General features: G+C 38.2%; 1 protein-coding gene across 11 annotated transcripts in view; it reads left to right on the top strand.

Annotated features, from left to right (window-relative positions):
- The window catches only part of FER (FER tyrosine kinase), a 440,923-nt gene extending 430,885 nt beyond the window's left edge, over positions 1 to 10,038 (top strand). For 6 of the 11 annotated variants that reach the window (XR_014838490.1, XR_014838489.1, XR_014838491.1 and 3 more), the window contains one exon: positions 559 to 4,746. Coding sequence is in view for 8 of the 11 variants with exons in the window: in XM_085014205.1 (XP_084870331.1) it covers positions 559 to 701 (143 nt within the window). In the remaining 3 variants the exon portion in view is untranslated. Of the gene's footprint in view, positions 1 to 558 lie in introns of all 11 variants that reach the window. The other 5 variants (XM_021084605.2, XM_021084604.2, XM_005661571.4 and 2 more) reach the window with 1 other exon arrangement.
- Positions 10,039 to 27,049: the final 17,011 nt, after the last annotated feature.

A 27,049-nucleotide genomic window follows, 5' to 3' on the forward strand; every position in this document is an offset into this window, starting at 1 on the left:
TCTAAAAGCAAATACTTGGGGCAACTAAAACATGCATTCGTATGTGATGTAAGAAACATCAGACTTTGTGACAAATGAACAAACCAAAAAATGAGTTATTTGAACTAGAATTGCTCTATAATACTGAAATAGGTAGGAAAAAAATCAACTTGCCCTCAAATGAATTTTTTGTTTTTATTAACCAACAACATAAGGTACTAAAAATTAAACATTGGGATGTTCCCGTTGTGGCTTAGAGGTAATGCCCCTGAGTAGGATCCATGAGGATGTGAGTTTGATCCTTAACCTTGGCCTTGCTTAGTAGGTTAAGGATCCTGGCATTGCCATGAGCTGTGGTGTATGTCACAGACGCTGCTCACACCTGATGTTGCTATTGCTATGGTGTAGGCCAGCAGCTGTAGTTCTGATTGGACCCCTGGTCTGGGAACTTCCATATGCCACACGTGCTGCCCTAAAAAGGAAAAAAAAAAAAATTACAAACTGCATGATGCCCTCTGTGAATATTTTTATCTTACATCCAATTCTAAATTCTCTGTTCTTCTTCTCTTGGGTGTTCAGGATACCGAATGTCAGCCCCTCAGCATTGTCCAGAGGACATTTTTAAGATTATGATGAAGTGCTGGGATTATAAACCTGAAAACCGCCCCAAGTTCTCTGAACTTCAGAAGGAGCTCGCTATGATCAAGAAGAAAATCACATAGTGACGGGACAGTGCAAACTCAGCCGCCGGGACTGGGTCCTCCAGCAGTCGTGTTGGTTCTTCTCGTTAACGATGAATTTATACCACATTATGTGCAACCGTCTTCTAAGGTTATTTTTTTATTAACTGTTTTTTTTAAAAATATGTGCCGTTAAAAAAGAAAAGTCAAAGGCCAATGCATTCAAGCCACAGTCCTACCAAGGGCTTCCATAGCTCCCCACAGCAATCCTGCCCTTTCAGCCTGCTGTACATAGAAAAGCACAGGCTTTGAATATGAGGGGGAACCAGTCTGTCTTATTCACACCAGGACCACTGAATTTTTCTCAGAGATTTTTTACTTCAGGCCCAGTTGACAGGCTGCTATCCACACCTCAGACCCTCCCTGGGCGGCACTCTCAGCCGCACTGGTAATGCCATGTCAGCAGGACACACTCCAACCAAAGTTGGCTTTCTGCTCTGACAAGGCAAGAGTATCTTTATAAACATCGTTTTATATTGAGAATTATTGGGACCTCCTAGGGGTTTTTATTTCCTTTCTTGCCAGAAGTAAGTGCAGTGTAAGAATCCTCCCATTCCTGTATCATTAGTAAGGCTGTCGTTTCCCTCCCCTTTTGTCCAGGCATCAGAAAAGGATGCATGAAATGTCCTCAAAGAGCATGGTCTTAGATGAGGCCACAGATTTTAAAGAATGTTTGAGAGCTGTGGCCAAAACAGGAGGACAGTCTGGAGATGGGGCAGCTAGAATCATCATCAAAGAGAAGGAAAATAGAATATCTGCCTTCCTATCTGAGTCATGCCTTTTACACACACACACACACTTTTTATTTTATGGTCTGAATTTATGGAAAAGTCTCTAAGAAATGTTTTCAGAAGTTCATAGATAAAGCCTTCTCAATGCAACAACAACAAAAATTTTAGAGAAGTTACAAAGCACAAGTTCACAAAAATAACAGCATACTTTTGGTTAAGTACCTTCATCTGAAAGGAGACATCCCGGAATTCCCTTCATTGGTATCAGTTTCTTTGGCCATCACAATTTCATGTTCCTAGCTCATAAACACATCCATATGTGTACACATATGAGCAGGTGCTCCCACACACACACAAATACTGAGAAGCCTTGTATGTGTGAATGGAGTAAATTAAGAAGTCAAATGAACGCTATTAAGGAAAAAGGTATAAAGACAGCCCCCCATTTCCACTTTTCCCCTTCATTTACTCTGGTACTACAACCTGGAATTATCATTAGCTGACAGGTATACAAGCATAGTTCCGAGATGCTTCATAAGAATAAAATGTAACAGAGTTAAAACTAGGATTCTGTTTAGTTGAATCTTAGCTGCATCCAGGGAACTTACCCCATGTTCTGTAAATAGTTGCCTCTCAGGATAAATAGGTGTGTAAGACATGGTCACGCTCAGGGGTAAATATGGCTTTGGAGCTCTTAAGAAGTGCTCAGGCCTCTGTCCAAATAGCACAGTAGTGATTATTTGGTCCACATTCATTGGAAGAGCTTTTGGGATAGGAAATTCCTTCTGCCCCCTGCAACTGTTTGCTGACTATGAATATCAATGCACAGAATTCACAGCCAGTACTACTTTCAAGAGAAAGCAGGATAATAATACTGAAGGGAAAAATACCTTGTGTCTACCAGTTCAGTCTTCTTGCAGGTTTTGTACACATTTAATGATTACCACATCCACACTAAATGAAGGCATAATAAACTTGCCCTCAAAACTATTGCAACATACAAAGCACTTTTTTCATCAGCATTTTTCGCTTCTGTCAAATACTGTCAGTAAATCCAACTTTCTTTTGATGGCATATATTGTGTTAAATCAAAGCACAGACTTATGAATTAAGATTAAGAGCTCTGGTCTTTAGGCACCTGCCAGCCTTCAAAAACAAGAATAAAATAGGGACATTGCCACTCTTTGCCAGTATTTCCAAGTGCATCTCTCTGTAATATTCTTTGTTTAAAGAAAACAGCCGCCCATCGCTTAGCAGACCCAATGTTAAGCTCTCAGCAAAGAGAGAATGATGGTTTGGGCTTTAATTTTGTGAACGACCTGAAGCTTAATCTTTGCATTCTAGTGAAAAGAACGAACATGGCATTGATATTTCACTCATCCAGGCTTTGGATGAATTTGCAATTCACATCCTAACTCTGTGCTTAAATTAAAGAAGCTTTTCACAACATCGTGACATCTGCAGCATTTAAATTCTATTTTATTCTTTGTCCCAGAGCAGGCAGTGGTATAGTTCAGGATTAATAACTCATTGGGAGTCTTTCAAGATCATATCAGTTGTATAGAATATTAAATTTAATATAGGCACATGCATTAAGAAAAACTTATGCAGACTATTTTTTACTGTTAATTTTGTTGTGCTTGAAGCATAATTTATTCATCCCTTCTGTCACTGGTAATTATTGGAATTATGTACTTTAGGAGGCTAATCCATACCCAAAAAGCAGACATACAAATACTGTTCAGATTTTGCAAGGTGACATAGAAGAAGACTTCAGAAATGCATAAAATCCTGTGACTTTATGTAAGACTTTAGTAAGAAAGCAGTTGTCACCAAAATTGCCACTGGTCTGAATATAATTCACCCAAGTCACACATCTCTGTGGTATTTAATGGATTTTTCAAGCCTTGCATATATTACTCTTAAACAGTTCCTGTCATAATTCCTTAAATTTATGAATATGGAGTGGGGGGCAGGTAAGCCCGGACAGCCTCTCACCTGCATTTTTCTGGCTTGATTCAGCAAGGAGCCTTTATGAGAGTTACTTGGGTAGTTCATCATTTTTCAAGGAAAAAAAAAAACTTTTATTGTCAAATTAATATTTATTACCAACATGTGAAACCTAAAATTACTTTGTATTCCATGTAATCTAAGGTTACTTCCCAAAGCCAACGTATTCTTTCTCTTCCAGGAAATGACAACAATAGATTAATAGGTATTTTTAGACTTTCAAAACCAGAGGTTTCATTTCAGTCCATCCTGCCACTGGGTCCCCAGTGAAATGTCTCATGTAATCATTTCTCTTTTATCTCCCAAATTTAATATAGGTAATAAAGTTCTTCATCCACATTTCACCATTTTGTCACAAACACAGTATTATTGAAACCTCTTACTAGCAAATCCGTGTAGAACATGAGTCTCTCAGCCATTGTTCAGTGCACATTTCACAACTATTTTTCCTTTGCGGGTTGTTTTTAAAAGAGAAGGACATATCTGGTCATTGAAATAGCCTTAATTTCCTTTAAACCACCATATGGTTTCTTTGTCCATATTACACTCCATGTTTCAGTTTTGCCCAAAGCAAAACCGGAGCGAGAAGAGGGATCCTAAATAATTTTTGTATTCATATTAAAGTTTGGCTAATACCACTGAAACAACTGTGGCTTCACAATACCGGTGTGACACTGTGTCAGGAAGAAAGTGTTTTAATTCTAATTTACGCCGCACCCTGAGGACCTTATGGTGGGATAAACATAAAAATTAGAATATGGCAATACATGTCGAGGTCGTTTGTTGCTGTCATTCATTTACCTCAGTCACACCACTTTCCAGTTCATTCTGGTGAATCATCAGATGTGCTGAAAATGTCCCTGCAAACCTTCTTGTTCTGTGGACATTATTCGGAGACTGTGTGTCCTCTGAAGTGAGATGAATTGATACTTTCTGAAAAGAGGTCGTTTGCCTCAGCCCTCTTTTGACACATACCTACTCCCCCATCACAACACTGGTATTTTAGATGTTTCTTCTCAATAGGATTGATTGTCCCTGACTCACTATTCTGAGTCATGTAAAGACTGACTTTTGTGTTTAGGAGGGTCAGGGCCCTCACACAAAACAGAATATTGCAAAATACAAAGAATAACAAAGGGGCAGATTATTGAAAAAGACACGGTTTCTTTATGTATTAATGTTAACTAAATGAAAACAAAGATTTTATATGAAAGTGAGTTTATATTGCATTTCCATTATACTATTAAGTTAGCATTAAAATAAAGTGTTACCTCTTTTATTACTAATTCTGATTTGCTTATACATACCAGAAAATTTTTTATTAAATATTTTATTTTTCTGTTTTAATTAGCTGCATATCAAGTCTGAATATTGTACTATTTGGGAGGATCCAAAACTACATATTAATGTCCACCAAAGGAAATACTCTGATTTAAAAGTCAAGATTTCATATACCAAGATTACCTACTTGAGGGAGATACTGGTACAGGTGTAGCCTCTCATAAAATTCCCCTTTTAAAAAATAATGCTATAATACAGAAGTGTATAAACTGTATATCTTAGTTATAATTCAATTTAAGGAAATTTTTATTACCCCTTGAAAACTGTCCTGCCTCATACTGATTCCAAGATTAAACTCTGAACTGTTAAGTGTAGACATTAAAATTCACTTAATTGCCTAATAAGCTTTGAGATTCTTAGGTGGCAAAAAAAAAAAAAATTGTACTAGAACGGTACTAAATTCCCAGTCACTTTCAACTGCAGAGAAGTAATGAGCCTAGGTTTCAGCACATCTCTTAATAAGGAGCTGAGGCAAGCATCTACAGAGGCAAGAGAGCCAAGAACCAGTTACTCTTAAGGTGGGACGACACAGCCCCTACAGAGAGTGGAGGATAATTAAAGAGGAATAGATCCAGATCCTTTTCTAAAGAAAATTTAAAAGATACTGGAATCAAAAGAAGCAAAAGAGGTCACCTGCCAGTGTGTAGGCCTTAGTGTCAGCAAACCAAACGTCTCTCCTTTGCATTCGGAGCAGCCTTACGTCCCTCACTCAGAGGTCAGGCTGTGCCTGGTGACACATACTCGTCCTGCCAACTAATGAGTTTGACCATATGTATTTAAAAAGACTACTCATTCTCCTTGCATTTGAGTTACTGATAATGTTTCTTCAGCTAGGATCACTGATTATTCCCACCTTATTGGAAATCTCCAATTGCAATGGGGCTTGTCTCTTAACCAAGCACACGCCAAGGTCAGCCTCGTTTTGGTTTTTGACTCATGTTAACTCACTGGCTCCTAGAGGTTCCCCAGAGGGACCTTCCTGCAATGAGCTCTGCTTGAGGGAAACATGGAATCCAGCAGAGAAGGAGGAAGATACCAATGAAATAGCAACGCTGCTTTCTTTATGTGAGTAACATTTGAGGGCAAGTCAGTCACAGTGCAGCAAGGCCATGGCCAGGCATGGAAGGCAGAGAAAGAGACATCCAAAAAGGAAGACTGAAGGACAGGAAGGCAACAAAGAACCAATGCAAAGTGACTTGTGGGTTCATTGTCCAAGCAATAAATGTGGTATCAATGAGGGAAGGCGAATCCTCAGAAGGGAATTTTGAGGTGCTTCCTGCTGAATGTTATTAGACATTATGTGCCTCTCAGGTCTCTACAACATTTAAGGAGCATGAATTGGATACTGATTAGATTCTTTATGCTCCCTATTCTCTCAGACAGAAGCCACTGTTGAATGAGTATTACTCTTGCTCTGTTTTTCTCTAGGGCTACAGGCATGACTCCCTAAGCAGTGAGGTGCTCAGAGAGGTCCACACATGTTGGGGTAACCAGCATGGGAGGAAAGTTGCTGTCACAGTTACTACTTTTTATTTTATTAAAGAAAAAGATATTTTGTGGGTGTCTGTACTTGCAACATACAGAGTCAGCTTCTCTCCTTGCCAGCCAACTTGTAGGAGCCCCCAGACAAGGCAATTTAGGATTCACTCTAAAAACATTCAAATCTTGAACTTAGAGATTATCTTCCCAGACATTACCACTGAAGGCAGAAGATGTGAGTGTTCTATGAAGTAATGAAATGTCTTAAGTGACAGTGATGACCCTGGTAGCAGAATTTTGTAATAGGTTTTCCTCATTTTTATTCATTCAGAAGATTTTCTTGAACATCTGCACTGTCTGGCTCAGGGAAACGTGCTGGGGACTAGTTTTTCTGGATTTTTATTTTTTCTTTTCTGGTTTTGTTTTCTCATATTCAGTTTCCTAATCCTTACTTTACCAAAACAGAAGAGCTTCTTATCATCAGCTATTTCAGACAGAGTCTAATTGGCCTGGACCAGAGTTTCTCCTCAGGTGCTCAGGGGGCCCTCGCCCTATAGGAAGCAGCTCCCAGCATCCACTTACTGAGGCCACTGCACACCCAGAGGACCTGGGGCAGAGGCACTGCAGAACCCAGAGGCCTTGCTGTAGTCTTTGGGGTGGAGATAGGACGCCTGCGTGGCAAGTGTGGATGATTTGTCCCAAGACGGAGAGCACACGGGGAGCAGATAAGTCTGGGGAAGCAGCCTGTTGACTCAGCCAAGCAAGCTCATAAGGTGATCTACTTACAAAGAAATGTTAAACCACTAACATGATTATTTTAAACCCCGGGACGTACTCAGTTTTCCCATTCCACTCCTGCCAATCTTTGCCTTGTTTCCCTCACACTCCTCTTTCAGTAAATATCTAAATATTTCAGTTATGCAGTGTCAAAGAGTTTTTCCATAGCTTCAGAAAAAAGGGTAACAAACGTGGAGACTTAAGCTTAAAATAAGCCAATTTACCTTGAGACAGACCCTAGAGTGCCACTGTGTTAAAACATAAGCCATACTCTACAGTTCCCCCAGAGCAGAACCCTTCCTACATCTTTCTCCCATCTGCTAAGAACATCTTTAGTATCAGAGTAAGCACATTATAGATTCTATCAAAGGCAGATTCTAAAATGACTTACTAAGAAGCAGTTTTCAACCAATAAAGCAGACAACAGAAACACTACTTCATCCCTTTGTGTTCAGTTAAAACACCCATGCAAAAACTAGAAGCATCTAGGCAGTACCTCTGAGCACAGGAGCTAAAACCTTATTTAGAAAGTACAGGATAGATGTCCATGGGAAAAAAAAATCAATGTTTTGAGCAACACAGGATAAGTAAAAATGGCCATAGGAGTTCTCGCTGTAGTGCAGCAGGGTAAGGATCCAGTGTTGACTCTAGCGGTCGGGTGGCTGCTGAGGCGTGGGTTCGATCCTCAGCTTGGCTCCTGGGTTAAGGATATGGTGTTGTCACAGCTGTGGCTCAGATTCAGTCCCTAGCCAGGGAACTTCCATATGCTTTGGGTGCAGCAAAAAAAAAAAATCCAATTCCCACACTGGAGCGGCAAAAATCTGAGAATGAAAAATGAAGTTGTATATGCATCCAAATTCCTCATTAACATTTTCTTCATGTGTCTACGAAGTGGTACATGAGTCCAAACTCAATATTTTCTTCATGTAGCTCTTATCAAATTGTACAACTTTGGGATCTTGTTTTGAGTTGCTTAAAAAAATTTTGTAAAGCAAAATGCTAAATTTCCTCTTTCCCTAACCCTCAATGGGAGCTTAAATTTCTAAGTGCCCTGGATTCAGAACCTTAGGGGCTGAGAGGGAATCTGGAATGTTGTTACTAACCATCCTGTTAGTCTTTCCCAGCTCACTAATCCATGCTTTCATTAATTTTTAAACATATGAGATGGTGAGGTGGAGGGGAGGAAAATCCTCTATTATGTAGAGATATTCCTTTTACAAATAATTTGACTTGGTAGAAATAAACTTGCCTTCCTGCTCTTAAGAAAAGCCAGATTTGTAAGCAAATGTAGAGGCCACGGTGCCTAGAGTCATGCTTAAGATGACTGTAAATGTTTTCTTCTAACCCAAAGCACAGCAGTTTTTATATTTAGACTATAGGACACTCTGGAGGCTTATCCCCTGCTAGTCTAATTGCTTTGCTTCAGCTGCAAGTGGAAGACCAGCTCCAACAGAAGTGAACGTATTTGCCATAATTCTTCCTCAGATGCCAGGCCTTTCACACTTGTGACACACAGAAAATGTACATATTTTAAGGGAATTCGCCATTTGGGGCTTTAATGTCAAAGAGATTGGTTCCACAAGGTTCATCTGATTCCTCATAACAAGTATATTTTATAACCTTATGGTTCTAAATCCCATCCCAGCTCTAGGTTCTGAGCATCACATCAAAATCAAAGATAAAGGGGAACTGGTAGATAGAGGTCTTGGTTATTTCAAATTCATGACCAAAGTGCCCAAAGACCTGAAAGTCCCCTTCACTTGAACATTTCACTGCATGAAGTGTCAGGTACCCAACCATCCTGTGACATAATCAGACTCTCAACATGGACCAATGGCCAGAAGCACACTTTTCATGGGCCCTTTCTGTTTGTCAGTTTCCTTCATAAAGCATTGTGGTTTCACACTAAAACAGCTTTACTAGTCAGGTGTGCATAGACTTTAGGTTGAATTTATAGTAAATATTTTAAATCAGATGGTCTACTTAAGCAACATGAGTATAGCAGGATTTGGTGGCCGTGTAAATTCTGATGACTCCAAGTGATGGTTTTTGTGTTTCTCCTGCTGTGGTCTAGTGAGTGGAACTCTCTGAAGTCATAGCCATACAGCCACATAAGGTTAGAAAAAGCCAGATAAATGCAGGAGAATAAAATCAAGTTGTCAAAGTCCCAAGAACAGCTCTGACTTTTCAGGGACTCAAGCCAATTGAAAGCAAAGACAAAATGTCCCCATGGAGCCTGGGCCATTTGACTGTGGGCGGCGCAAAGGCCTCAGGCACTGCCACTCTCTTGGCATAGGCCCACAGCGAGTGGTTGCAGAAATGTGATTTTTCTGGGTTACTTCCATTTCCCATTGTTAGAAGAGTGTGGGAGGATGGGGCGGGCATGGAGTCTGCCCTCAGCACCTCCAGGTACGGATGTTCCATCTGCAAGCCTCATCTTGAGCAAAACACTCCTGTGGTTTACAGTTTCCTTTGGGTGCCAATGTTGTTGGGTTAAAGCACCTTTAATCTTCTGTTGTTATTTTAAAATAATGTATTTGTGAAGTGGATAAAAGAAACACTGGAAATAGGGTGCTTCTTATAAAAAGCTCAAGTATCAAACACACCAGCAAGGCCTGTGGTGAGTTTTTCTGGCTTTGTAAACAAGTCTGACAATGAATGAGAGCTAAATATATATAAGCAGTTAGTTGTCTATCTTTTATCATTTTTAACTCGGATCTGTATTTAACACTTATTTATTTGTTAGTTTTACATTAAGAAGAAATACACTTTGAACTTGGGCTAACATTGTAGGATGTTTTTAAAGTGTTTTCTACTTTTTTAAAACATGATTTCAACATTTTTGTAAACATAGACCATTTTTGAATAGCCTTTTTTTCTTTTCCAATAGACCACTTACCACTCATAGGTCTGTGGGCCTCTTTTTTTTTTTTTTTTTTACTGTATTCTTATAATAATAAATGTAAAATATTTGTAACAAACTGTGCCGTCTTGTTTAATCTTTCCATCGTGTTTATACTTCTCTTCCTTTTCCATATAAATATTCTCTAAGCACAAGAAAAGGAAGGAGAGATTTCCATGGTAACTGGTCTCCTAGGGATGTAATGGTGCATAAAAAATTATTAGCTTTCAGTTTCTCTGTAATTAAGCTTATGAGTTCTGATGATAATGGGTGTGTATTGCTTATAGCCCAATCACTGCTCCCTCTGTTTAGAAATCAAAACTGAAATGTAGTTCAAGTCCCATTTCTCTGTGTGGACTAGATATTTGCCAGGGTTTCTGCTGTTGTTGTTTCATAACAGGATTTGTTTAGACAGAACAAAAGGACTTAAGGGAGAAAGGTGGCTGAGAGGGATGTCTGGAAAGAGAAGCTGGAAGCTGCTACCACACGGCAGTTGCAAGCGTGCCTCTTTGCCTGGCTCATGGGTAGGGCCGAGCTGGTAATAGAGCCAAGATAATGGATTTCTGTTGACCTTTGAGTCAGCAAATCCATAGCCTTTCTAAACAGCATGTTATTATTTACAGGTTCCCCTGCGTTAAACCAAGCCCTCTCCCCATCCCTGATCTTGGATTAGAAGAGTCAACTGCTCCCCTCTCAAAAACATATGTTTCCTGTCTATAGGGCAGCTTCTTGGGACAGGCAAAGTAAATCCATACAACCCTCTTCCACCTTCCTGCCTCTGCAGCCCTCTCACTGACCAGAGCTGGATGTTTCTGTCCCATGGTGAATCCAATCACCATAGCTCTTAACCGCCTGAGATCGCCTCTTCATCTCAGGCAGCCTTGATTTCCCACACAGCATCCCCAGGCAACCTGTGCTTCTACTGACTTCAGTTGACTCGGACCAGGCACGTCCATTACCAAGGAAGGCTGGCTGTTAGATTAAAGCCCCACTCCCCAGGATGGATGAACAGCATCTCTGAAATTCTCTCATGACATTTAAAGTCCTCTACTTCATTCCACATCCCCCCCCCCCCCCAGCTAGTGGTTTCTTCAGGTAGGGTAGTGATGTTGCTTGAAGAAAAAAAAAAAAAAAAACAGATGTAGGAAATAGTTCCTATTAACCAAAATCATTAATAATTGTCCTTCATTAAAAGCTGAGTCTAAATGAAGTGGATTTTTAACTCCCCAAATCTGCTGCGACTGGAATGACCAACATACTTAGACCAAACTCATGACTGCAACTGAGTCGGGTGCTACTTCCAAAGGCATCTGCTCTCAAGATGAGCACCAAGCTTGGAGCTAGGAAACCCACCTTCTCACCCCTGGTTAGACTCTCACTAGTTTGTAAACTTGAAAAAGCCACACTGTTATCGAGGGCACCATAGTTTCCTCACCTATAAAACAGGCTGGAGAAAATAATTGCCTAGTTAAACATTTTTTTTTTTCTTCTCATCAGTCATCCCTCCTTCCTAAAAGCATCCTGATTCCCTCCTCAGATTTGGTGTGGTCCTGGTGGTGCCTTCCCACTATGGAAGCCAAAGGATTGATCCACCTCTTTCTGGTTTTACCCAGTTGGATCCTTTCTCCCAGGACTGAGTCTTGAAGGACAAGAAGGGACAGAAAGTACTGCTGTTCCATTGCTCCGGCCCCTAGTGCACCCCTGGTTTCCTTCCATTCCCAAGCTTCATTCTCCTCTGGCCACCTCTTGACCTGGAGCCTCCTTATGACCTTCCAGCTAATCCCTTTTACACAGATATCTATTGAGCAATTCTGTTAGCTGCAGCCAAGGATCTCAGCTGATAAGATGATCTCTAAGGTAAGGCCCCTTCTGGCTTTGAGATTCTGTAACCTCCCAAGTCTTCTTGGGGTCATTTGAGAATCCCTGAACACCAGTGCTCAGTAGGATGGGCTCTGTGCTCTTGCTTTTACTGTACAGCTGTCAGAATTCAAGAGTGATGAGAAAAAGGAAAACTCCCTAAAGGTTCAGTCATCTAATGGGCTGATTATCCAAACTAAGCCTTTTAATGTCTCCCCAGCTCTGGACCTAGGTAATTCGAAATTATAAATGTTTCTTTTGCAGTCTCCCTGTGGTGATAGTGGCACCATAGGATAGTTAAATGATAAGGTCAATGGACTAGAACATTGTGAGAGGCTAATTGATCTATCACAGCAATATAAATGCCAAGATTTAATAGAAAAATAAATGTCACAGGAAGCTGAGGTACTGACAACCTTAGAAGCTATTCTCTTCTGGCCTCCTCCCATCTTTCATTAGGGCTTGGTCTTATTCCATATTCAGGAGAGTTGTTCCTTTTTTTGCAGACACACCTGACCAAATATTTCCTTCCAGATCTGGGTAAGTGCCAATGAATAATTTAAGCCTGTTGGGTTTTTATCCCAAGTTGCTTTTCCAAGTAGTCCCTAGAAGCCTTCCCTCTGCCCACAATCCTCTTGTCCCTGTGCCAAATGCAAGGAATCAGTATGATGGATACGACATGGTAATAAAACATAGCAGGGCTGATGTTCCCATTGTGGCTCAGTGGAAATGAATCTGATTAGCATCCACGAGGACACAGGTTCCATCCCTGGCCTCGCTCAGTGGGTTAAGGATCTGGCATTGCTGTGGTGTGGGTTTGCAGATGTGGCTGGAATCTGCTGTTGCTGTGGCTGTGGCGTAGTCAGTGGCTACAGCTCCAATTGGACCCCTAGCCGGAGAACCCCCATATGCCATGGGTGCGGCCCTTAAAAAAAAAAAAAAAAAAAAGTGCATACCCGGATTGGAAGAAACACATATGTGCCCGGTGAAAATGAGTGCGGAAGTGGGAGGAATCCTTCAATGAAGCTACTGCTGCAGCAGCCAAATATCCAGAACCAGGCCTTTTTTCTTCCACCTGTACACTTCACTAGTCTTCCAGTGACTATACACACAGAGACAAGACCATCTCAGCTATGGCTGAACCATTACTGTTAAATCCCAATCAAGTTAAGGGACAGGCAGCCATCTGCCCCTGCCAAGTGAACTCCTCAATTTCCTTTTGTATCAAACTAAATCCAGCCTCTCTTCTATGTCCCTCTGATGCATTTAGAAACCTAGAAGTGGGGAACCAGCAGGTTCACAAGATTATCTGGAGGTTCGCTCACTCTTCTCTCCCAGCCTCCCTTCTTTCCTTCCTTTTGCCCACTTTTTGGTTTGAAATCAGTCCTTTATCAGGATACCCTCCCAGTTTCTTACACCAAAGCAGATGTTACCTGAAATTAATTATTAGTGTATATTAAAGTATATTCCTCAAGTACTAATTAGGGAAGAAAAGAAAAGCTATCTACAAAGTTAAACATAAAGTAAAAGAGAAAAATTATGAATAGAATCAAAATCTATTTACAAAGAGCAGAGAAAGAGAGGAAACCAAATATCTAAACTTCACAAAACAGCTCATGGCAATGCCAGCTCCTTAACCTACTGAGTGAGGCCAGGGGTGTCCTCATGGATTCAGGTTCATTACTAGTCAGGTTAATTACTGCTGAGCCACAATGGGAACTCCTAGAATTTTATGTTTACTGGTTCATTACTGCTGAGCCACAATGGGAACACCTAGAATTTTATGTTTCTAAGATTGAACATAAAAGTCATGGCAGCAGCTTTCAACTGAAAGCAATTTTGTCCCCCAACGGATATTTAACAGTGTCTGTAGATGTTTTTGGTTTGTCACAACTTTGTTACTGGCATCTAGTAGGTGGAGGCCAAGGTGCTGCTAACCATCATGCAGTGCACAGGACAGACCTTCATACTAAAGAACTCTCTGGCCCAATATGTTAATAGTGCCACAGGTATGACACCCTGAGTTATGAGGCTTCTGTGAATTTCCATCCAGGGGAAGTGGAAGACTTTCTCTAAGTGGACAAATTTTAAAGGAACAATGGAAGACAAAAAACAAAAAAATTCTTTTTAATTTCTTTCCCTAAATTGGCATGTTTGATATACTGCTTTATATAGAAAAACAAAGTCAAGAGTTGGTTTTTTAATGAGATTCACCAAGAAATATAAGAATAATTATCTTAGAAATGAAAAAAAATTGATTAAATAGCTACAAAACAGCAGCGATTAAAAAGGTAGTAAATGAATATTATGAACTCTTTGATAATAAACTTGAAAACAAACAAAAATTAAACTAAAAATTAATTTATTTATATATTTAGAAACAATAAAACTTGCCAAAACTTACTCAAGAAAAAAAATAGGCATTCAGATAGTTTTATAACCACTAAAGAATTGAAGTCAGTAGTTTAAAATCTGCTCACGGAATTTTAACCCGGAGAACCGAGAGGCTTATTTCATGCATAAACTTTTCCATACATGTTCATAGGAGCTTTTTTTGTTTGTTTTGGTTTGTTTTTTGTTAGTTTGGGGTTTTTTAATTATTATTTTACTATTTTAAGTGAGGCTGGAGGAAATTAATAATGATAGCTTTTAATTTGATTCAGTTCACCAGAGGCTGTTAGAAAGTCAGAGATGAAGTTCCTAGGCTTAGGAAAGAGAAGTTAGAAGTATGTTAGCAAGATATGCTATTACATCTTTAAAACCATGTACTTTAAACCTTGCAAAATCAGAGAAGTATTTCAAATAATTTTAGGAGTTCCTGCTGTGGCTCAGCAGGTTAAAAACCTGACATAGTGTCTATGAGGATGCAGGACTGATCCCCAGCCTGGCTCAGTGGGTTAAGGATCCAGCATTGCCACAAAGCTGCCACACAGATTGCAGATGCAGCTCAGATCCAGTGTTGCTGTGGCTGTGGCATAGGCCTCAGCAGCAGTTCCAGTTCAACTCCTAACCCAGGAACTTCCATATGCCACAGATGCAGCCATATAAATAAAAATAAAATAACTTTTAACCATGTGCAGTTAATTTGATAGCAGCTTTTTTCATAACAGCCCCAAACTGGAAACTACCCAAATGTTCTTCAATAGGAAAATGTGTGGTATATCCACACTGCGAACTACTACTCAGCAATAAAAAAGGATTGAACTACTGACATACTCAACTTGAACCTCAAGAAAATTATGCTGAGTGAAAAAAGTCAGTCTTCAAAGGATACACCCTGAAGGATTTCATTTGTGTAGCGTTCATTACATAACGTCACAGAGATGGAGAACAGATTAGTGACTGCCAGGAGCTAGAGGTAGAGAGAGAGGATGGGCATGGCTATAAAGGGAAAACATAAGGGAGCCTTGTGTTGATAGCAAAGTTCACTATTATAATTACAGTGGTGGTTACACAAGGCTACACGCTTGATAAAGTTGCACAGAGCTGCATGAACATGGGTATAGATGACTGGTGAAATCTGATAAACACTATGGACTTCACCAATGTTGAAATCATGAGGAAGGCTGGGGAAACATATTCATGATTTCCCTGTACATTTCCTGGTAACCTCTTGTAAATTTATAGTTATTTCAAAGTTAAAAATATATATATATATAAATAAAAATCTTCTCAGAAAGTCAATACCAAGCCTAGACATATAGGGTTTAGAGGGAATCCACCAAGCTTTCAAGGAACAGATAATTCCTTCTTAGAAACTCTTCCAGAGAGAGAGAGAAATAAAAAAGAAAAGAGATCTCCAATCCATTTAATGAACTACTATAACTTTGAAGACAAAGAGCAAAAAAAAATACAAGAAAATAAAATTACAAGCTGATTTTCATCCTGAATATGGATGAGCCTCTTCCAAAGTAAAGGCAAAAGCAGTGAATAAAATATTTAAAATATCAATTTTAAATTATATTTAAGAATTAAATAATGGTTTAATTTAATTAAAAATTTTTTCATTCAAATTATCACATTAACAGAAAAAAGGAAAACGAAACACATAAAATTTTACCAGTCAAAACCCCAGTAAGCTGGGGAGAAAAATGTACCTTCCTTAAAATTATAAAGGAACCTACAAAAGACCCTGTAGTAAACACTGATGAAATGTTAGAAACATTCCCTTTACAATCAGGGATAAAACAAGGGAACATCTATCACCATTTCAGTTCAGTCTTATACTGGATGTCCCAGCTAGTACAGAAAGTCAAGAAAAAGAATACATAATGTCATAATTAGAAAGAAAAAATAAAATTGTTATTCATAGATGATATGATTGTTTACAGCATAAACCCAAAGTCTTATAATAAGAGAAGACAGCTAAATTCCTAGATATAAGATCAACATGAAAACAATCAACTACATTTCTTCACCAAAGAATGCACAAGAATGACATTTTTAAAATGCTATTGCAATAGCAACAAAAACTGTAGAACAACAAGGAGTAAACTAATGAGAGATGTACAAGTCCTTTATGAAGAAAGTTTTCATCAAAGAAGAACATTAAATAAATGGAGGGCTATGTCTTTGAATGGTAAGGAATACTCAGTATTGTAAAAATAAATAAGTTATTACAATACTCAGTATTGTAAAAATAAATAACTTTCTAAGTTGTCTACTACAATAAAGTAAAATTCATATTTAATATTCAATAGAGATCCTTATAGAAATTAGCAAGATAATTCTAAATTTTTCTGAAAAAGTAAAGGGCCAAGAACAGTAAAGTTACTCCTAATGAAAAATCAAAGATTACAATAAAGGTGATTATATTCATTATATGGTTCAGGGAGGTTAGGTTATCCATTGGGGAAAAAATTATATGAAATCCCTACCTCATACTTTATGAACAAACTTTTTTTAATTTAAAAACTATCATTTGATCAAAAACTTACATGTAAAAAGAAAAACATTAAAAATTTTACAAGAAAGTATTGGAGATTATTTTTATAACTTTGGAGCAGGAAAATCCTCCTCAAATAAGATAAAAAATAAGATGCAAAAGGAAAAAAATTACTAAATTCACTTATATTAAGGTGAACATGGAAGTTCCCATTGTGGCTCAGTGGTTAATGAATCTGACTAGGAACCATGAGGTTGTGGGTTCGATTCCTGGCTTCACTCAGTGGGTTAAGGATCCAGCTTTGCCATGAGCTGTGGTATAGGCTGCAGACACAGCTCGGATCCCCCATTGCTGTGACTCTGGCATAGGCCAGTGGCTACAGCTCTGATTAGACCCCTAGCCTGGGAACCTCCGTATGCCACAGGTGTGGCCCTAGAAAAGGAAAAAAAATTAAAAAATAAAAAAATAAAGTGAACCATTTTAGTTCACCAAAGAACATCGTGAAAAGATAAAAAGACAAATTGTAAACTGTAAGACAATATTTATACCACATGTAGCTGACAAAGTAATAATGAACATATATATATAAAAGATCCTATAGATCATAAAGGACAAAAACCTCCATGAAACTGGAACCCTTTTCACAAGAGGAAAGATGAATGACTCATAAACATATGAAAAAAAAACTTGTCAGTAGTCAGGGAAATGTAAAATGAAACTATAATTAATATAACTTTATACCTACAAGGTTGGAAAATTTTTTAAATGTAAGTAATCCCAAGCACAGGTCAGGTGAAGTTGTGGCGTATGGGGAATTATTTCTATAGTTACAGCATGTACCCAATGACTCGGCAATTCCTTTCCTAGGTACATGACTGAGAGAAATGCTTGTGCAGTTGTACCAGGAGACATTTTAAAACAACATTTGTAATAGTATTGCTTGTAATAGGAAAAAAAATAAAAAACCTGAAATATTTCCTTCAAGAGGAAAACAGAAAATGAATTGTGATATATTCTAATAGTGACATACTATGCATCACCCAAAATTAACAAGCTGGGTCATTAGCATAAATATGAATGAATATCAAAAATAGAATTTTGGACATTTCTACAGAAGCCTAAGAGGCTTAGGATGTAGAAACCCAGGAAAATGTTACTCCCATTCTAAACAATGAGAAAAAAATTGAATCATCTACAAAATCTTAAATCTTTTAGACTATAAGAGAGCTGATGCCACAAGATAACCAAGTAAAGTAAATTTTGAGGAATCTTGATTTTATTAGGTAGGCACATTACTAATGATATTACTCAGACAAATATTACTTGAACAATATTACTCCATATTACTCAGACCAATATTACCTGAACAGTATTACTCAGAAACATACATATTACTCAGACCAATATTACTCAAAACATAGATACAAAATCTCTTCAACTATTAGGAAATCAAATACGCCAATATGTAGAAAGAAAAATAAAGCATGAACAAAGATTGGTTCAACAATCAAAACAATAACCCTAATAAAAATGAACCATGTCAACAAACTAATAGAAAATCCATATGATCATCTCATTGGATGTAGAAAAACATTTGACAAAATTTAATTGCTTCTGATTATATAAATTATTAAACACTAGAAATAGAAGGGAATTTCCTCAACTAAAAAAGGGCATCAATGAAAAATCTATAGCTATCATATTTAATGATTTTAAAATGAACACTTTTTCCCCTAAAATTCAGAACAAAGCCAAGATATCCTCTCCATTTTTATTCATCATTGCACTGGAGGTCCTAACAAGTATAGTAATGGAAGGAAAAAAAATACTAAAATCATTTTTATCTGTAACAACATGACCCTTCATGTAAAATATTCCAAGGAATTAAAAAAAAAAACTGCTAGAACACAATAAGTGAGTTTAGCAAGGTCACAGGATAAAAGCTCAACATACAAAATCAGTCTGACTCTATACACTGGCAACAAACAATTGAAAAATGAAATTTCACAAAACCATTTACAAAAGCATCAAAAAACATGTAATATTAAGGATACATTTAATAAAATGTATGTAAGAACTGTACACTAAAAAGTTACTGCTGACAGAAATTAGTAGAGAGAGACATCCTACACATGGATTGAAAGACTCAATTATTAAGATCTCAATTCTCCCCAGACGATCTGTAGATTGGATAAAATCCCAATCAAAATTTCAACAGACCACCTTCAGATATTGCTGAGTTGATTCTATAATTTATGTGTAAACATCAAATATTTTGAAAAAAAAGAGAAAGAATACTTACACCACCTAGTTTGCTACAGTAATCAAACAACATGGTGTGTGCATAAAAGAGACATATAGATTGATGAAACCAAATTGTAATTCCAAAATAGATCTATATATAATTAATTGATTTCCCAACAGAGTACAAGACTATTAAATACTTCTCTACCAAAAATGAACATTTACCCTTAACTCTCACTATATGAAAATTAGCTCTAAGAGGATCACAAATCTAAATATAAAGGTAAAATTTTTAAAGTTCTAAAAGAAAAGACAGTGTAAAATCTTTGAGAATTTGAGTTATGCCATTTAAAAATTATTTGCCTACAAAAATCACAAACCGTAAGGAGGAGAGATCAAGATGGTGGAGTAGGAGGATATGGAATTCACCTCTTTCCACAAATGAATCAGGAATACATCTACAAATGGAATAATCCTCACAGGACATCTACTGAACACTGGTAGAAGAACTCAAACACTTGAAAGGACTAGAAGGATCTCCACGTATCCAGGTAAGACAAAGAAGGGGAAAAAAAAAAGACACAGAAGTGAGTCAGGACCTGCACCCCAGGAAGGGAGATGAAGGAAAGGAGAGGTTGCCTGCATTGGGGAAGTCCCTTCACCAGCAAAGGAACCAGCTGAGACAGGAAAAGAGCTTCAAATGCTTAGAGAAAAGCACAACAGCCAGTCTGTAGCAGGCAGGACAGAATGAGACAAACAGAGATGATCTGTGCAACCGCCCTGCACACCCTAGTCTGAGATGTGCTTCACATGACATGGGCAGGGGCTGAGTGCTGGAGTGAGGCTTGGAGAACAGACCTGGGGATAGGATAGCTGTTGGCTGTATGAGACAGCTTGGAAGAGAGGGAGGGAAGAGCCCCTCATCAGGGAATAATCAGGAAGGAGGTCAGGCTGCCATGGAAGCTAAGCACCATTGTTAGATGGTGTGAGAGGGCCTTGGCCACCATTGCAGCCTCTTTCTCCATTCAGGCCCTGCCTCTGCAAGCTCTGGGGGAGGCTCCTGCCTCAGATGGACTCTGCCATCTTGTCACAGCCACACCCTCCTGCCCAAAGTAGGCCTTCAGGTACCTTGATTGCTGCTCCACTCCTCTCTCATTGGAAACTGCCTGCACTTGCCAGTGATCGTGACCTGCTCCACCTCCCCCCACACAATGATTGCCACTCTGTCACCCTGTGCACCTGCTACCTCAGTAGCGGTCACTGATGCGTTGTTCACACATGGGGGGTTGCTGACACACAGTAGAGGTGGGACTGTCACCACAGTTGAGCCCCAGTGTCACTGCACCTATGGAGGAAGAGCTGAAAACCCTCATCCTGGCTATGCAAATTGGGGATTTACTCCTCTACTGCCAGCCTTATAAGTTCAGCACTGACAGAATATACCAACAGATGAGTGCTTCTGCAGATTAAAGGTGTCTGGATTTAGCAGCTGTGAGCTTTGTGGGTGCAAACATGCAGGGGTTGGACCAGGCCAGAGTCTGAGTTGTCTCCATAGCTCCTGAAGTGGGCCCAGGTACACAAATACTGCAGCCCTGGGTCATGACCTCAGTGGATCTTCCCTGATGGCCATATGAAAACAATGCCTGAGAGACACCACGGGCAATTACTAACATATCCATGGTTAAGGGGAGGCCAAGAGCAGTGCAAACAACAGTGAACTTTGTGAGGCCACACAATGAGTGAAAGGTGACATGACATAGCACTCTCACAGGTGAACAGCTCCAGTGGTAAATACCCAGTGGCTCCTCTCCCTGTGAGAGTGTTGTGATTCTTCCTACCTTGTGCCACAGACCAGAAACACAGCTCATAAACAGATCTGGGGGTTTCTATTCCAACAACTAGATACTTCCCCTTACAGAGCTATGACAGCCACATAGCAAATAAGAGGCTCCACTCAATATCTAATGCAGACTCTGGCCACTACAACATCAGTCACATCTCCTATCAAGGGGATAACAGCCAGCATACACTGAGGAAAGAAATGGCAGGCATCCAAACTAAAAACAGCCCTCACACCAAAAAATTATTAAACCCAGTCAGGCTGCCTAAAGTCGTACTGAACTCATAGCCATCTCTAAACACAACCCTTGACACGACCTTGCCCCATGAAAGGGACACAGCCCAGCTCCACCAATCAGGAGGCAGACATCAAAAGCAAGAGGAAACCTGCCAGGAAAACCCTGAAGCCTGCAGAAAAGAGACCATAAACATAGAAAGTCAGACAAAATGGGATGACAGAGAAATATAATTCAGACAAAGGAACAGGATAAAACACACACACAAAAAAACAACTAAATAAAGAAGAGATAGGCAATCTATCTGAAAAAGAATTCAGCGTAATGATAGTAAAGATGATCCAAGATCTCAGAAAAAGAATGGAAGTATAGATTGAGAAATTACAAGAAATGTTTAACAAAGAGCTAGAAGATTTAAAGAACAAAGATGAATAACACAATATTTGAAATGAAAAATAAACTAGAAGGAATCAATAGTAAGATATTTGAGGCAGAAGAGAGAATAAGTGAGGTGGCAGACTGGTGGAAATCATTGCCACAGAAAGGAATAAAGAAAAAAGAATGAAATGAATTGAGGACCATCTAGGAGACCTCAGGGACAACATTAAACGCATTGACATTTGCATCATAGGGGTCCCAGAAGGAGAAAAGAGACAGAGCCAGAGAAAACATTTGAAGACATTATAGCCAAAACCATACTATGGGAAAACTACTATGGGAAAGGAAATACTTGCTCAAGTTGAAGAAGTATGAATAATCTCATATAGAATAAACCAAAGGAGGAACATGCTAAGACACATACTAATCAAACTGACAATAACTAAAGACAAAGAAAAAATATTAAAAGCAACAAGGGAGAAGCAATAAATAATAAACAAGGGAACACCTATAAGGTTATCAGCTGATTTTTCAGCAGAAACTCTGCCACCCAGAAGTCAGTGGCAAAATACATTTAAAGTGATGAAGGTGTGGAACCTAGAACCAAGAATACTTTACCTGGCAAGGCTCTCATCCACATATGAGGAGGAAAACAGAAGCTTTACATACAAGCAAAAGCTAAACAAATCAGCATCACAAAATCAACAAATGCTGTAGGAGTTTCTCTAGGTTGAAACAAGAAGGCCACAACTAAAAACAAGAAAATTACAAATGAGAAAGCTCACCAGTAAAGGCAAACATATAGTAAAAGTAGGAAATCATTTACACACAAATATGGCACAAAAGCCAGCAATTGTGAGAAGAGGAAAGTACAAATGCAGGATACTCAAAATGTACTTGAAATTAAGAGGCCAGCAACTTAAAACAATTTTGCATATATACATAATGCAATATCAAAACCTCTCGGAAAACACATATCAAAAATGTACAACAGACACACGCATTAAAAAAAGAGCAGTGCAAATACACTAAAGATAGGCATCAAATGAAAAGAGACAAAAATAGAGGAAGGGAAGGAAAAAGTCCAACAATAACAAATCCAAAACATTTAAGAAAATGTCAGTAAGTACATACATGTCAGTAATTACCTTGAACGTAAATGGATTATATTTTTCAACTGAAAGACATAGACTGGCTGAATGTATACAAAAATAAGACCCATATGTGTCCTGTCTACAAGAGAACCACTTCAAATCTAGGGACACATGCAGACTGAAATCGAGGGGATGGAAGAAAATATTCCATGTAAATGGAAATCAAAAGAAAGATGGGGAAGCAATACACATATCAGACAAAATAGACTTAAAAATAAAGAATGTTACAAGAAACAAAGAAGAACACTATCTAAAGATCAAGGGATCAATCCAAGAAGAAGATATAACAATTGTAAATAAAAATGCACCCAACAGAGGAGCATGAGGCAATTGCTAACAACCATAGAAGAAGAAATCAACAAAAACACAGTAAGAGTGGAGGAATTTAACACCCCAAACATCAACGGATAGATCATCCAAACAGAAAATCAATAATGAAACACAGGCCTTAAATGACATATTAGACCAGATAGACTTAGTTGATATATATAGAACATTCCATCTGAAGGTAGCAGAATATACCTTCTTCTCAAGTGCACATGGAACATTATCCAGGATAGATGACATTTTGGGCCAAAAATCAAGCCGTGGTAAATTTAAGAAAATTGAAATCATATCAACCATTTTTTTCAGACCATGATGCTGTGAGATTAGAAATCAATTACAAGGAAAAAATGCAAAAAACACAAACACATGGAGGCTAAACAATAACCTATGAAACAACAAATGGATCACTGAAGAAATCAAAGAGGAAATTAAAAAAAAGAAGGGACAAATGAAAATGAAAATACAACAATTCAAAACCTATGGGACATAGCAAAAGCAGTGTCTAAGAGGAGTTTATAGCAATATAATTTCACCTCAGGAAACAAGAAAAATCCCCAATAACAGTATAACTTTACACCTAAAGCAACTAGAGAAAGAACAAAACCCAAAGTTAATAGAAGGAAAGAAATCCTAAAGATCAAAGCAGAAATAAATGAGATAGAGACAAAGAAAACAATAGAAAAGATCAATAAAACTAAAAACTATTCCTTTGAAAATATCAATAAAATTGATATAGCTTTAGCCAGACTCATCAAGAAAAAAAGGGAGAGTGCTCAGGTCAATAAAATTTGAAATGAAAAAGGAGAAATTACAACTGACACCACAGAAATACAAAGGATCATAAGAAACTACTATAAGCAACTATATGCCAATAAAATAGACAACCTAGAGGAAATGGACAGATTTTCAGAAAGGTACAATCTTCCAAGACTGAATCAGGAAGAAATAGAAAAGATGTTATATAATATAAAGATGTCTGGAGTTCCCGTCGTGGTGCAGTGGTTAACGAATCCGACTGGGAACCATGAGGTTGCGGGTTCGTCCCTGCCCTTGCTCAGTGGGTTAACGATCTGGTGTTGCCGTGAGCTGTGGTGTAGGTTGCAGACGCGGCTCGGATCCCGTGTTGCTGTGGCTCTGGCGTAGGCCGGTGGCTACAGCTCCGATTTGACCCCCTAGCCTGGGAACCTCCATATGCCACTTGAGCGGCCCAAGAAATAGCAGCAACAACAACAACAACAACAACAACAAAAAGACAAAAAAAAAAAAAAAAAAAAGATGTCATGTAATAGATCAATCACAAGTACTGAAATTGAAAATGTGGTTAAAAAAATTCCAACAAATAAAAGTCCATGACCTGATGGCTTCAGAGCTGAATTCTATCAAACATTTAAAGAAGAGTTAAAAATTATCTTTCTGAAACTCTTCCAAAAACTTGCAGAGGAAAGTATACTCCCAAGCTCATTCTATGAGGCCACCATCACCCTGATACCAAAATCAGACAAAGAACCACAAAAAGAAAATTACAGGCCAATATCACTGATAAACATAGATGCAAAATCTTCAACAAAATATTATAAACCCAATCCAACTATAAAAAGGATCATACACAATGATCAAGTAGGATTTATCCCAGGGATGCAAGGATTCTTCAGTATTCACAAAGTAATCACTGTAATACATCAGATCAACAAATTGAAGAGATGCAAACTATTGCCTTTGGAATGGATAAGCAATGAGATCCTGTTGTATAGCACTGGGAACTGTATCTAGTCACTTATGATGGAGCATGATAGAGCATAATGTGAGAAAAAGAATGTGTATGTGTACGTGTGACTGGGTCACCTTGCTATATAGTAGAAAATTGACACAACACTGTAAACCAGCTACAATGGAAAAAAAATCATTTAAAAAAAAACACAGAAGCCACTGATTATAAAAGGAAAAAATGAATTTGGTTATCAACAAAAATTTTAAACTTTTGTTCATCAAGATCTATTATTAAGAAAATATACAAGCAAGGAATTCCCATTGTGGTTCAGCAGGTTAGGAACCCTACTAGAATCCATGAGGATGTGGATTCAATCCCTGGCCTCACTCAGTGGGTGAAGGATCTGGCATTGCCATGAGCTATGGTGTAGGTCACAGACAGGGCTCAGTTCTGGCATTGCAATGGCTATGGCATAGGCCAGCAGCTATAGCTCAGACTCCACACAAGCCCAGGAACATAAATTTGACAAATGAATTTAAGTTTATGAATTTAATAAATCTAATTGAATTTTACACCTACAATCTCTGAATTTGACTGTATATAAATTATAACAATAAAAAATTACGTAAGAAAAAAATAGAAGAAAAAAAAAGCCATATGATCATCTCAATAGATGCAGAAAAAGCCTTTGACAAAATTCAACCATTTATGATAAAAAACTCTCCAGAAAGTGGTCATAGAGGGAACCTATCTCGACATAATAAAGGCCATATATGAGAAACCCACAGCTAACATCATTTTCAATGGCGAAAAGCTGAAAGGATCTCTGCTAAGATCAGGAACAAGACAAGAAAGCCCACTCTCACCAATTTTATTCAACATAGATTTGGAAGTCCTAGTTATGGCAGTCAGAGAAGAAAAGGAAATAAAAGGAATGCGAATTGGAAAAGAAGAAGTAAAACTGTTACCAGTGGAGATGACATGATTTATATATTGAAAACCCTACAGATGCTACCAGAAAAGTACCTGAGATCATTAATGAATTAGGTGAAGTTTTATATTACAAAATTAATGCACAGAATTCTCTTGCATTTCTATATACTAACAATGGAAGATCAGAAAGAGATCCCATTTACCATTGCATCAAATAAAACAAAATACCTAGGAATAAATCTACCCAAATAGGCAAATCACCTTACTCTGAAAACTATAAGACAATGATGATAGCAATAAAAATGACACAAACAGATGGAAATACATACAATGTTCTTGGATTGGAAGAATCAGTCTTGTCAAAATGACTATACTACCACAAGCAATGTGCAAATTCAGTACAATCCCTATTAAATTACCAATGGCATTTTTCACAGAACAAGAAAACAAAATTTTTATTTTGTATGGAAACACAAAAGACCAGAATAGCTAAAGCAATTTTGAGAAAGAAAAACAGAGTTGAAGGAACGAGGCTCCTGGGCTTAAGACTATACTACAAAGCTACAGTCATCAAAACAGTTTGGGAGTTCCCACTGTGGCACAGTGGAAACGAATCCGACAAGGAACCATGAGGTTGGGGGTTTTATACCTGGCCTTTCTCAGTGGGTTTAGGATCTGGCATTGCTGTGGCCCTGGCATAGGCTGGCAGCTACAGCTCAATTAGACCCCTATCCTGGGAACCTCCATATGCCATGGGTGCAGCCCTAAAAGGACAAAAGAAAAAAAAACAGTATGGTTTGGCATAAAACAGAAATATAGATCAGTGGAACAGCATAGAAAGCCCAGAAATAAATCCTGCACCTCTGGTCAACTAATCTATGACAAAGGAGACAAGAATATACAATGGAGAAAAGAAAAAGACAGTCTCTTCAATAAGTGGTACTGGGAAATCTGGACAGCTACAAGTAAATAATTAAACTAGAACATTCTCTAACACCATACACAAAAATAAACCCCAAATGGATTAACGGCATTAACACAAGACTGAATTATAAAACTCTTAGATATATGCAGAATACTCTTTGATATAAATCACGGCAATATCCTTTTGGATCCACCTCCTAGAGTAATGAAAATAAAACCAAAAATAAACAAATGGGACCAATTTAAACTTAAAAGTTTTTGCACAGAAAAGGAAACCATAAACAAATGAAAAGACAATCCACAGAATGGGAGAAAAATCTTTGCAAACAAAGCAACTGACAAGGGATTAATCTCTAAATTATCCAAACAATTTACAGAACTTTGTACTACAAAACCAAACAACCCAATTAAAAAATGCTCAGAAGATCTAACCAGACATTTCTCCAAAGAAGACAGACAGATGGCCAAAAAGCCAAAAGCTCATAAAAAGATATTAAATGTCATTCATTATAAAATAAATGCAAATTAAAGGTAAAATGAGGTATCACCACACACCAGTCTGAATGGCCATTATCAAAAAAGATTCAGAAACATGAATTCCTGCT

This window comes from Sus scrofa, chromosome 2, assembly GCF_054392235.1.
Source record: "Sus scrofa isolate SSC_HxYL_T2T_F1_AM1 chromosome 2, Sscrofa_HxYL_maternal_Yorkshire_Landrace_v2.0, whole genome shotgun sequence".
In the NCBI taxonomy this organism is placed as follows: domain Eukaryota; kingdom Metazoa; phylum Chordata; class Mammalia; order Artiodactyla; family Suidae; genus Sus; species Sus scrofa.